This window comes from Alosa alosa, chromosome 20 (assembly GCF_017589495.1).
Source record: "Alosa alosa isolate M-15738 ecotype Scorff River chromosome 20, AALO_Geno_1.1, whole genome shotgun sequence".
NCBI lineage: Eukaryota > Metazoa > Chordata > Actinopteri > Clupeiformes > Clupeidae > Alosa > Alosa alosa.
Window position 1 is genome coordinate 25,863,521 of NC_063208.1, and position 14,301 is coordinate 25,877,821.

Sequence of the window (14,301 nt, forward strand, 5' to 3'; positions counted from 1 at the left end):
ACCTTTTTAATAGAGAGGATTGAAGTAGCCTGGGTGTTTGGGAATTAACGTTGACTCAGATGCTTTGAGACTTTGAGCTAAATGTCCCAGCCCGGTGTTTAGGATGCATCATCAGGTTATCTTTCAGGTAGCCTATAATATTTTCCATTAGAAAACCTTCACGTAGCGAACGTGTTGTGGCTAACTCACTTAGCTCCTGTTAGTAGCCTAGGTTATAAGCAAATGAGATGACAGTCGAAAGATGCAATTAGTGCTGTTATCAATGTTCTTGGTATAGCCTATAACCGCATTTATGGTTTCTACAAATACATCAATAATCAAATTGGCCTCTATCACTCAACCAATGCTAACGGTAACATTATTTTACCTAGGCTACTCTAGGCTATTGATATAACTTAAGATTAACGTAGCCTACCTGCAGTAAAAACCAAGCATGTCCGATAAACATTCTCAGATTTATTTCAGCTTCAAGAATAAATGGGAATTACATGTCATGCAGAAATCATCCTACCCTTATTAGACGTTCTCTGCGGTAAACTACAGTCTTGTCCTTGTAGCTAGATTGCAATTCATGAAAATTGGGCACTTCTGCTTCTGGATACGTTTTTGATTTTTGGCAGGGTGTTATAACAATAGCCAGATGAATTTCGCTCCGCCTAGCTCCACTCATCCATCTGGAACCGATCCATTGAAGTGTTGCTTCAGAAGGCTGGGCCTAATCAAAAAATGCTTGCATATGATTGAATAAGCCACTTGTCCGTCATCTATTGACGTGCTACTTCAACCACTCACATCGAAGCCAACCCGTGACGCTAATAACAGACTTACAGTCGCTTCTACGCTATGTCACATCTATGAAACTCCCACCCTGCGTCCTGATTGGCTAAACCATAAAGTTGGTTGGAGAAATCACTCTCAATGGAAGAGGTCCCAGATGGATGTGAGTGAAGCTAGGCGGAGCTAAGCGGAACGACATTCATCTGGCTAGGGTCAGGTTAAGGGTGTTAATGGATACAAGTTGGGGTAGCCCCCTAGTGGAAGTTATCCATAAAATCCAAAATGGCCCCCGCCGAAAAGAGAAAAGTTATCTCAGCTTCCTTTAGTCTTAAATTGTTGTATAGCCTAATGTATTTTCTCTACTTTGTTTGATACAAGGAATCCAATCCCTTTGATATCCCTTCTGCTTATTTTAAGTCCATTTCCATGTAGTATTATAGCCATATTTAGCTCATAAACTGTCAATATCTGAAAAAGTCACATTGAAATACTCAGGTCCCTAGACCCATATTTTTACCTCCAATGTATGCTTTTCTTTGTTGAAAAAAATATATATACCTAAAAAATATACTTTGTTTGTTATGACTAATTTATCATTTATAAAGGTCATATACATGGGGCAATTTTTGGGCAACCACATAACCAGTTTCATGTATTGTGATTGGATGATCATAATGATTTCCCTACTGATGATTAACGTTTTTCAGAAAAGAAACTGTTGCCCAATATCAAAGAGAACATGCCAGAACCACAATAATGAGGAACATTGCCCTGCAACATTGCTCAAGACGTTGTATCATCAGCTTAAATCTGCACTGATGTCAAATATCTGACACAGAAAGTTTGTGATTGGTTGATTCATGGAAGGCCAACACATTTTGTTTCATTATCTCTTACTGTTACTCTTGATGGAAGGTATGTGTCCATTCATCTATTTGTCTGCCTGTCTCTCAAGTCCTTTTAAAACACAATCACTGAATTACACCAGGGCAATTACACTTATCAGTGATGAGGATGTGTACTAAATCATGAGAGAAGTAAGTGAGGTAGTGTTAACTGTTAACTCTGGCCAAGACTCATACTGGCATCACCCATATGGCAAAGCTCTGTAAAAACATGGTTATGGTTACAGTTATATAATTAGGCAGACGGTTTTGTCCAAAGGGATTTACAGAATGAACCTTACTTTAAACATGATGGTAGCCAACATTGTGCAAAATAATCATCATAACAATGTCAGTAATATCAAATATCAATAATGACAATAATAATATAATAATAATAAACATTAATAAGTCATGTTATTTAATTGTGTTTTTCAGATAATATAAATAAAAGTACAGTTGTGCTGTTTTGATTAAATAACAATTACCCAATTACAGATCCGAAAACAAAATAATAATTTAATTAAAAAAATTAATTATGAAAATGCATTTAAATGGAGAATATAGCGTTTTGGAGCCAAACTCTTCTTATGTGGCCCTAATATATTATATGTGATATATTACTATTAATTTAAATAACCCCCCCGTTTTGGTGTGCCACCCAAAGATTTGCAATGGCCTCCCCTGTCAAATTTTTCTGCTGGCGCCACTGCATTTGTTAAATATACACCTGACAGTTCATATTTTAAAACTGGTGATAAAATAAGAAAATCAATAGAAAATCATGATAAAACAACTTTACACCCCTCTTGAAAGATCTAAAACTCACAGGAACACAGAACATAGGCAACTCATTCCACCAACGAGAAACCAGAGGAAAAAATGTACATTATAGTGTGAGAGTGCATGCAGTTCCTGGAGGATGAAGGAATGTATACCATTGACTGTCCCCCACACTCTCCTGACTTAAATCCATTGGAACATCTCTGGGACATTATGTTTTGGTCCATCCAACACTGCCAGGTAGCACCACATACTGTCAAGGAGCTCATGGCCCTGTCTACATCTGAGCAGATGCCTCAGGACACCATCCGCCGCCTCATTAGGAGCATGACCCGATGTCGTCAAGCATGTGGGGGCCAGTCCCATTTTGGGTTGCTGCGATAAAATTTAGGCAAGATGGACTAGCCTGCAGATACCAACACCAGCTTCTGTTAGTAATCAAGCAGATCATGTCTGTGACTGTATTCTCCAAAATGTTTGTAGCTGCTCTATATAAATATTTGTTTTTAAATTTGAAGCTTGACTGATGCCTGAGATCAAGCATAGTGCATGAGAACTCTGAGCCCTGAGATTGAACTGGATTCTTCAAGCAACTTTCAGGTTTTTACATGCTGGCCTCCATCCACTTGCTATTCTCACTTCTCCCCCAGATAGAGGGGTGTCGTGTTAACAGGATAACAACTTACTTCACCTGTGTGTACCTGTTGAATTGCACTCATGAAGTGTTCTGATTAAAGGTGTTGATTGAGACTTGATGAACTGAATATAGTTGAAGTGGCAATGGCTTGTAAACTGAAGACACTTATGTTATGATGCAACATGTTGAGTTTTGCTCATGTTTGACTACCTGGAATAAAACATGCTGAAATGACTCTACGGTCATCTTAAGCTTATTTCTTCCACATACAGCACTGTGTGCAAATGTGTGTGTGCTAAACATGCAGAATATTGCACTGGCTGATTTTACTATGACCTGAAGTCAAATCTTTGAGATGATTCATGATGTATTTACATTTTTGTAGAATGCCATTTAAAAGTTTGGGGTTGCTTAGAAATGTCCCTTACACTCCATTATAGACAGGATAGGCCTACTAGCTGACTTATTCCCTTTACAATGTTCCTGCAAAGGTTGGAGCTGTGCTTTGAGCTGTCCTTTTTGGAGGAAACTGCATCCAATCAAGTGCCATCCACAGGGTGTGATAGCATTCATTGCCATCTTTCTTCATGTTTCCTATAGCCTGGAGGCCAGCCCGAATTTACCCTGCCCCGCCCTCAAATTCTGAATAGAGTTGAGTCCAAAACACCCCCAGATCATCACAACACTTCCACCTTTCTTGATGGATGGAGTCATAGGCTACACTCCTCCAGCAATGGTCTTTGTCTAACAAATGTTCTTCTTTGCCATCTGATCAGATTAGATTTCTCTACAGTACCCTAGTCTTACTCTGTCAACAATCAGTTTTGTTGGCCATTTTCATTGGTCAGTCTGGGGTGTTTCTTCTTTACACCTTTATCTAGGTCAGCAACCGAGGCCACCTGTTCTGTTGATATTACACTGATGTTCATGTTTGTTTGTACTATATTACAAAGCTGCCAGTTGAGAACCTGTGAGGTAGGATTTTTATCTCCTACAAACAGAAGTGATGGCTGTCAATCAACCCTATGGTCTACTCTTGAATTTTGTTTAGAAAACATAATTTCTCAGAATGATATCTTTCAGAATACAGTTCTTTGTTTCTGGCCATTTGATAGCTGATGCCTTAGTCACCAAACTCATCTAAGCCAGTTGTATTGCTTTTTTAATCATGGAATCAGTTTTCAGCTATGCAAACATAATTGCAAAATATTTTTCCAGTGATCAGTTATCCTTTTAAAACGTTTCACTTGGATTAGCAAACACAATTTGCCATTGGGACACAGAAAAGATAGTTGCTGATAGGTCTCTGTACACTTAGAAGTAGAATATTGCATTAAAAATCAGGCATGTGCTGCTACAACGATCACTTACATCAGCAATGTTTACACTGCTTCTCTGATTCATCTGGTGTTCTTTCAACAGACAAAATATATTTACCCTCAAAAACAAGAAAATATAAAAGCCGGTAGCATATATAAAGCATTGACTATATATAAAGATATAAAGGAGCACACAAACAGAATATTACACCAATTCAGGAAATGTGTGTATTTCAAACGCTAACTTGTGACAATGGGATCTATAGAACTACTTTCATTCATATATAACTCTTATTTATCTATATTCAAAGTCAGTCTATAGTCTATCATAAAACCACTGCCAATTTAAGTCCCTATGGCCTCCTTTCAGAGGCTTTATGAATGTGACAGGGCTGTATTTTGTTCATTTGGATAGTCCTGTCCATGTTGCCTTTATAAACAGGAGATATGTTTGAGATGTGAAAGTTGGGAACAGGACTTTTTAATTATAAGGTGTGCTGAATCCAACTAGCCCTGTTCCCAAGCTGAATTTTGAGTTTATGACCATCTAATTAGCATAAACAAAATGGCTGCCAAAATGGCAATTTTGGGCACTTTCTTTGGGAGGATGTCATCATACCATGTAAATGAATTCATATTGTTCATAGAAATCTCCCTCGGCCAATAGATCAAGGATACAGGCTGTGAAAAAAGAAAAACAATCTATATTATGCTTATGTTAATTACCTGAAAAAACCTTTGAAAAATGTAATTGTTAAAATGTTATAACTGAGCAGGCACACGGTATTTGATGAATGAGACTTGTGTTTTTTAAGGGGTTTCGGGCTTGAAACCAAAGGGTTGCCGGTTCGATCCCCGACCAGTAGAAAAAAAGTGCTCTTGAGCAAGGCACCTAACCCCTCACTGCTCCCCGAGCATCACTGTAGCAAGGCATCTCACTGCTCCAGGTTAATGTGTGCTTCAATGTGTGACCTGTGTGTTCACTAATTCACGGATGGGATGCAGAGACCAAATTCCTTGTATATGCAAGTATACTTGGCCATAAAACCTGATTTACATTACATTTTACATAATTGAAGTGAATTAGGTTGGTAATGTATGTAGTCTTGGAGTAAGTTACATAGGCCTTTACTCATTTCGGTAACACTTTACGGTAAGGGTACATGAATTATCATTAATTCATGATTTATGTATTACTTCATTCATTAATATCTAATTAATCATCAGGAATTTACTGAGTTCATAGTTTGTCATTTGTGACCTCATACATGAACACATTACTAAAGTATTAGGTACGGTGCACATCATTATGAATTATGATGTATTAAGCATGATCATGACTATTTATTTTTATGACAAAAATGTGGTCATCACTGCTCAAATTCTGATTTGAACATAACTTTGGAGTTCTCTAAACACATGTCATTATTCACTACTTTAGTTGAGGGGCCACAGACATGATGAATGCATGACCAATTAAGCTAAAATTCATGTATTCATTATCATGCTTAAGAAATCATAAATCATGATATACCCATCACACCTAATGCTTTAGTTGATGTGTTGTTCATACATGAGGTCATCATGAATGAGAGTATATGAATTCCTGTCAATTCCTGATGATTCATAGGATATAAAAGAATGAATTAATGCATGAATTCATGATAATTCATGTACCTTTACCATAAAGTGTTACCCATATTTCTTCATAACCTTTGTGTTAGTAAAATGATTGAATGTCCTGTGAATTAATAGCTAAATGAATAACTTTATAACTAGTGCAAGTTCAAGTTACTTTATTTGTACCCAGAGGTAGATTTTGTTTGCAGTATAGAGTGCTTCAAGAGAATTTGCCAGAACAGGAGCCCAGAGGATGCAATCTTTACGTAGTGAGAACGCTGTTCATTGACTTCAGTTCCACGCCATTATCCCCTCCAAACTGATCAACAAACTCAGAGAACTGGGCATCAATACCTCCCTCTGAAACTAGATTCTGGACTTCCTAACCAACAGACCGCAGTCTGTTCGATTAGATAACCTCACCTATTCAACCCTCAACCCTGAACACCGGCGTGTGCTGAGCCCTCCTTTACTCCCTCTTCAACTGCATACCTGTATATGGCTCTAACACCATTGTCAGTTTGCGGACACTACTGTGATTGTTCTCATCAGCAACACTAATGAAACAGCCTGCAGGGAGGAGGTCCAGCACCTAACAACCTGGCTCTCAACACCAAGAGGACCAGAGACCTTATTGTGGACTTAAGGAAGTCAAAAGCTAGCACACAAAGCCCCATCCTCATCAACAGGACTGAGGTGGAGCATGTCACCAGTTCATGTTTCTGGGTGTCCACATCTCTGTGGACCTCTCTTGGACCCTCAACACCCTACCTTGATCAAGAAGGCTCACCAGCATCTCTTCTTCCTGGAGACTAAAGGACACAACCTCTCTCCTCAGACCGCTGCACCATTGAGAGCATCCTCACCAACTGTCACAGTATGGTATGGCAACTGCTCTGCCTCCGACCGGAAAGCACGGCAGAGGATGGTGAAAACTGCTCAACGCATCACTGGTTCCTCACACCCTTCCAAAAACTCAAAATTCTGCTTGGGAACATGGCTAGTTGGATTCAGCACATGTTAAACATGATACAAAAATCCTGTTCCCAACTTTTACTAAGAAATGCCTCTAGAGCCATATACAAGGACTTTTTCTTGAAATAGCACTTGTCTATTAACCTGAACATATTCATATCTTATATTTTTATATTTATTTTATGTTCACTACTATTGTTATAAGCCTGAAAAGGCCATGTTCTGTCTTACTATTAAAAAGTTTTAGGACACACATTCCAGGATAAACACACAATGCTCATCTATATTTATGTACTCGCATGAATAAAGGGGCAATTACTCTAAAAACGTGCGCATGTCCACCAACTCTGCAACAGCCACGAGTTCAGGCAACATGCAGAAGATGCAGAGCTACACTGGGAGATTTGAGCACAGAACACCAGAGCTACTGGTCATCAACATGAACTACAAAACCTCTAGGTTATTCAGCCTCTTGGAGACATGATCCTACTCTATGCTAGGCTAAATACAAAAAAGATCTGCAGAAAAGGCATTTTCAGAATTTAGTACTTCAAGTACTAACCCTATCAAGTTACTCAGTGAAGTAACTCCTGAAAATTGTACTCTTAGGGGTGGCTTGCTTATGAAATCAATTTTACCCACATAAGGTTAACAGGGTTGAGGGATAACAAATAGTCCTAGTATACTACAGCTACTATACGACTGAAAACTGTAGGAGCGCACACCTATGCCTTCAGCCTATTCCTAGACTTAAACCTCCATTGATAAAATGCTTTATTATGTGACTACTTTCAGTCAAACATTAGCCTTAGTCCATGTATGGGAAAACTGACTCATTATGTCCAAATGCTAACCAAGACAAACTAACAAAGCCAGAACAGGAGACTGGAAGGACCACCATAAAAAGGGTTTCTTTTATTTTGGCTAAATGTACAGAGACAGCTAGCGTGCCCCTTAGCGGTAGCGGTGCAGCTGCAGGGTGTTGCGTCTTCTCCAGGCGGCACGGCGAGAGCCTCCGATGGTGTGGTGGAACTTGTGGCCCTTGCCCAGGCCACGGCTCTTCTTGCCCGCCGACGTCAGCCCGCGCATCTCCCTGTGCTTGTGCACCGCCTTGGTGATCCATTGGGTGTCGGGGTTGCGTCTGATGGCCTTGTGCATGGGGTCGACCAGGATCACCTCGAAGAATTTGTATGTGGAGTCTTCACCCACCCAGTAAGAACTCAGCACCCGGAGGCCTCCGCAATGACGACCAGCACGCTCCTGCAGAGGAAAGAGTAAAACGTCCTGTTAGTAGTCCCCGTTTAGGATACAAAACCACACAACTTCTTAACAAGGCATACTAAAAGCTTGAACATGCTACAGCACCTCACTTCAGAGTGCACTTATTTGTCTATCGCATCTCACTAGAACCAAGGTATATAAAGGTTGTAGATGAATAAACTAATACCATCCCTGCTGATAGTCAACCTAGAAGTTTGACATCAAAGGATTCCACACATCAAGGAGCACCATGCGGTGGACAGCCATCAAACAGTGCCATTCAGTAAATCACTACTGAAGACCATCAATGAGACATCTGTACCACTGAATGAAAGTTCCACACTGGACGAGCAATGAAGACATAGTTGATATTGAACTAGATCCAGAGGATTCCAGATTCAACATCTTTATTACATCTTATTATACGGATATAAAAGTGTAAAATTCTTGTGTTTGTTGCACACACCATACTATTAGTTTTATTAGAGCAGAAAGAGACCAATACACTCGCTAAAATCCACATCACATGTGTGATTAGAGTTCACATATCCATCGCATATTGTGTTATGGCATAGATGATCGTTGCAGGGTGCAAAATAAGCCTCCACCACTCAGTAGATGTATATAAAAGTCTATGCCTAAAAAATAACACTAGGTCAGTCGCCATTGGAAGGTTAATGAAATAGGCCTCTGCTCCTTCCCTACTAACTTACACCAGTGCTTTTCAACCTTTTTTGTGCCATGGCACACTTTTGACACTTAAAATGTCCCACGGCACACTAACATCCTGTGTGAAGAAAAAATAAACATACCATAGCCTAAAATTTCAAATAATACACAGATATGGCCTTATTATGGCTTCTATGCAAGACCTACTCAATAAAACAAGCGCCCTCTGTTTCATTTGTAGGTGACCATCTAATTTAATTGTTATGAACTGGATATGTGATTCTGTGAATACTGGATATGGGGCCCCCGTCGTACAATGTCTGCATACCACAAATAGTACAATCATACAATCAATGAGGGCATGTGGTTATAAATTCTTTGATGCTACAGTTACTTTTCTGGACCAGTGAGTGACATTTAGGTAATTTTCTGCAGCACACCTGACCTCTCACGGCACACTAGTGTGCCCCGGCACAGTGGTTGAAAAACACTGACTTACACCACCACACATTGATTACATTTAGCAATTATTTGCCTCACTGTGGTGCTATTTGATTTGTTTGCATCTGAACTATGATTGCAGAGTTTTCTTGATCTGTACAGTAGTCTCAATTCTCATTATTCTGGCATTTTAGGCTTTGCATGCCAATTAACTTAATAGACCAAAAAAGCATCCTGTTTGGAGTCACTATTGGGATATAAAATTACCTATATCGGAATGTTATCCGCTGCCTTGATCACACAAATTACACAAGCATCAGACTGGAGGCGTGCACAATTCAAACAAATTACACAAAAGATGAACATACCTCAGCAACGGACTGCAGGCTACGGGCGAACTTGATCTGGTTGACACCGTGGTGTACAGGCTTGCCGTAGGTGGCACCTTTGGGCACGGGGCGCTTGCGGCCACCACGACGCACACGGATACGGTAGACAACGTAGCCTGTAAACGAGCAACACGGAACATGTAAAAATATCAGCACTTGCGGTAAAAGATGAGGACTTCATGGCAACTCTTCAGTAAGTCATTGTGCGATACTTCAATGATTCAATTGTTAAACAGCAAAGTATATGCATGACATCAAAACAGTGTCTTTAGGTCAAAAGGTCAGGAAAGAACAGATTTGTGTTTTAGTCAAAAGACCACAACCATTAGACATTGACTCAGACCACATATTCATCACCACCTGTAAGCATCTGATAAAGCCAGGTTTGGAGCACCCCAGGCTGTAATGCACCATGCTTCCAACAGACACACATGTGGACAGGATAGAACCTTTACCCACCTTGCTTGGCCTTGTACCCCAAACGGCGGGCCTTGTCGGGTCTGGTGGGTCTAGGAGCACGATGGAGGCTGGAGAGCTGGCGGTACTGCCAGCATCGGACTCGAAGCAGGAAACGCATAACATCGGACTGCTTCTTCCTCCATAACTCCTGCATATACTTGTACGCTCCCATGTTGTATCAGCTACAAAAAAAAAAGGGGATTTATTTTCAAAGCAACATACAAATAATTGTGTACAACAGAAGAATACTGGTAAATTACTGCTATATCCACTGTTCAGTCTATGACACAAACACCATAGGACCTGTTCTTAACGTTTATCATTAGGTGACAATACCGACCACATAATGAAACGGGGGAAGCAACGCGTTATAACTTAGCGGCCTAACCACATTAACAAAACAACTATATGGACTTTAGCAACTAAAACACTACGGGTTAGCTACTTGATTCAACTAGCCAGGCCATCGCTCAAGAGAAGCATGCATCATTAGGTCTAGCTGGATAACCAACTAACTGGGAGATAAACAATGACAAACAAATACTTCCAGCCGATAACCATATTATTTCAAAATGGTTAGTTATGGCTTTATCTCTGTTCCTACAACAAATTAACCCCTGTACTTAAAACCACTGAAATAGAACAATATATGTTAAGTAGTAACTGTGCACTACAGACACCTAGCTTATTACATAGATTCGCACAGCAGAAGTTGAACATAAACCAACATAGCAGACACAAAAACTAAAAAATAATGACTGGATAGATATGCTTATGCATTCCGTTATATATGTACATAATCTGAGGTCACGATTGTATTATATTGACTACGATTTAACAGCGATTGTATTATCAGAAAAGCTAAAAAATCTCGCTTACATGATGGCGTACCAGCCGGAAAGGAAGGAAAGAAATCCCAGCATGCCTTTTGACACAGGCGGTGACGACTGTTCCTGTTTTGGGTCCTGGGAAATGTGGTAATTATTTTCGATGTGATAAAAATATATATTCATAGAATATATTAATAGATACCGCTTTTGATCTGCCATAGCAACACTGTTAAAATGTTTAATTGTATTATTATGTAATGCTATCCTGAAAGAATAGACATAGGGACATACCCCTGTATAAGTCATTGTAATTGCTTTGCGGGTTTAATGAACAAAATAGCACAAGTTAACAGTTTTTTTCTGTGAGAATATATTTAGTTTTTGCCACCCAATGACAGAAAACGATTCGTACCACCAGAGAATTTCTTAAAAAAATATCATGGTCTCTGCTCCATAGACATAATATATAGATCGAGATTGGCTGCTGGAAACAAGGAAATGCGGCCGCCATCTTGACCTGTCATACTCCTCATTGCGTTGCAGCAGAAAAACACAAGATGATGAAAGACTGTGCAGCATGTTCCTGATCAAATCGGCGGACCATACTCGGGGGGATTTACTTTTCACAAAAGATTTAACATTACCGTACTATTGGTTGTATTTTGTATTTTCGAACAATGTGGCCTGTATCATAGCTACATGTATGACCTTTGCAGCAAAAAAACCGCGTGAAAATCTGTTCGGTATTCAGTGAGATATGATTAATTAAGTGTGCTGACAGCTCATTGCACCGGCCAAACAGATTACACTGGAGTGGAGTGGATGACCGGTCCAAGATGGCGGCTCAAATCTCGTCAGCGCTAGTAGGGAGCAGCGGTCGATGCGGCGTCTATGTATATTATGTCTATGCTCGCGCCAATCTGAGCTCGCGGATATGACGTCGCCCAATAACAGTGACGGGTTAAGGAAGGAAGGAAAGAAAGTGACAAATTTGTCATATAACGTTAACGTTTGCTACATCTCGACATTAGGAATATCACATATACGAACATCATAGTTTTCATGGACTGTATGAGAAATGGCTGAACGGTCAGCTGTCTGAAAAGTTCAGGAAGAACTGTCTTCAAGTGACTGCTATATCATCTATCTCCCTGTCGATTGCTCAGGCGATAACGTTAGCTTCTTGGAAAGAAAAAGTGGTAAGTGATCAACATACATTATTTGTTTCAGGTTTGCGTTTAGAGATAGATTGACTCACAGTAGTAAGGTAATACGTGTTTAAATGCGATGTTTGCTAACGATTACCCAAAGCCTTCTTTTAGCTAATTAGCCACATAACTGCATACTAGACTAAGGCATTTCCTTATTGACACTATTCTTCATTATTTTTGTTTAGAATTAGCTTAGCTTATACCTTGATTAGACTACACCAGGTGACATTTTAATTTTTTTACATGGTTTCATACATGTAACGTTCACGTAACTCGAAGACAATTATGAAAGTTCTCCTGACGTAGCCAATGTAAACATACGAGGTGTTTGTTTCTGTTTCCTGTCAAGGACATCTACGTTAAATCACAATGGGGAAAGGTTGTAAAGTTGTGGTCTGTGGTTTGGCATCGGTAGGAAAGACTGCCATTCTAGAGCACCTTCTATACGGAAATCATATTGTTGGTGAGTATCATTAAAGACCTGCAGTTTAGTGTTTTTGCTTCATGCTTCACTATACTTTTGATTTTCCTATCTGAACTAGCATTCTGGTTATGTGTAAGATAGCTACTTTTAAACGCGATATGTCTACAGATTGCCATTCAAGATTATGCTAATACAAATCAGTTTAACACATTTGTAACCCTGCTAGGCACGGAATCAAACCAAACCCAGGAGGATGTATACGTTGCCTCAGTCGAAACAGACCGTGGCGTGAGAGAGCAATTGCGTCTATACGACACCAGAGGGCTCCATGATGGTGTTGATTTACCCAAACATTATTTCTCCGTGGCCGATGGGTTTGTGCTAGTGTACAGTGTTGACAGTTTAGAGTCCTTTAAGAAAGTCGATGCTCTGAAGAAGGAAATCGATAAATCCAGGGACAAGAAGGAGGTATACGGCTTTATCATACTCTATTATTCCCTCTCTGTCATTCTGCCTAAGACCCACATATTGGTTCTCTGTAGGTATTATGATGAAGTTGTTGTACATGACAATCAATAGCAATAACAAAATCATTAAAGTGCTTAGTGACCAGCCTCTTTTTGGATGGTAGGTGACGGTCATCGTGCTGGGGAACAAGACCGACTTGCGCGAGCGTCGTAAGGTGGAGTCGGACGTGGCGCAGCAGTGGGCACGAGGCGAGAAGGTGAAACTCTGGGAAGTGAGCGTGGCAGAGCGCAGTTCCCTGATCGAGCCCTTTACCACCCTCACCAGCCGCCTGACGCAACCGCAGAGCAAGTCCGCCTTCCCGTTACCCGGTCGCAAGAGCAAGGGTACAACGTCCAACGACATCTGAGCCCAAATGGAAAAACTCCAGAAAAGTTATAGAAAAGACCTGGCAGTTGAGACTTTTAGTACTACACACCCTTTGAGCTTGCATAGCCTACTCACAAGACCAAAAGAACATGATGGAAAACCAGGAGCGTAATGAGCTGACGCGGTGGTTGTAGGCCATGATGGGTCATCTTCAGTAGACGGTTATCGATTTTCAGTGTTTCCCTCTTTCAGCAAGACTGTCAGTAGCACTCTGCCAATTATTGATTTACTGTGTCTGCGTATGACATATTTACATTATGTTGACATTATGTGTGTGAATGACATAAAACAATATTTATTATTTACTCTTTCACCTTACTCAATTACTGCTTGATTTAACCACTCCAGTGCATTCTACACAGTAAGGCTCTTGAAGACATCAGTATAACAGAATGAGATGCTGTTCATCCTTTGCTGCTTTTGTAACTCAGCACCATATGAAGGTCAAGGAAAGCTGTTATTGACTGCCCAGGGAGTCCTAAGGTACAGCACATTTTGTGATACACAAATGGTCCCTATATTGTTATTGTGGATAAAATGCAAGCTTTACCAGAAGAAAGCTTGCTGCAGAAATGCACACTATATGTAGCTTCCATGCTGTTTTCCTTACATATGGTAATCATAATAAAACACAAAACATGCTTTTTTTCACAGCTATGAACCATGGGTCTGTTTTTAGTTATTTATCTGTTGGCAGCCTATTGAAGAGGTTACAATGATCTTAGACTA

General features: G+C 40.0%; 2 protein-coding genes across 2 annotated transcripts; one reads left to right on the forward strand and one right to left on the reverse strand.

Moving 5' to 3' along the window:
* Positions 1–7,887: 7,887 nt before the first annotated feature.
* Positions 7,888–11,178, reverse strand: rpl15 (ribosomal protein L15). The gene is made up of 4 exons (XM_048229786.1): positions 11,093–11,178; positions 10,214–10,395; positions 9,734–9,870; positions 7,888–8,255 (listed from the first exon to the last, which is right to left on the reverse strand). The coding sequence occupies exons 2-4, from the start codon at positions 10,383–10,385 to the stop codon at positions 7,950–7,952; spliced, it is 615 nt and encodes a 204-aa protein (XP_048085743.1). The 5' UTR covers positions 10,386–10,395; positions 11,093–11,178; the 3' UTR covers positions 7,888–7,949.
* Positions 11,179–11,976: 798 nt separating this feature from the next.
* On the forward strand, positions 11,977–14,233 carry nkiras1 (NFKB inhibitor interacting Ras-like 1). Its single transcript, XM_048229787.1, has 4 exons — positions 11,977–12,242; positions 12,604–12,717; positions 12,905–13,146; positions 13,310–14,233. The coding sequence occupies exons 2-4, from the start codon at positions 12,624–12,626 to the stop codon at positions 13,550–13,552; spliced, it is 579 nt and encodes a 192-aa protein (XP_048085744.1). The 5' UTR covers positions 11,977–12,242; positions 12,604–12,623; the 3' UTR covers positions 13,553–14,233.
* Positions 14,234–14,301: the final 68 nt, after the last annotated feature.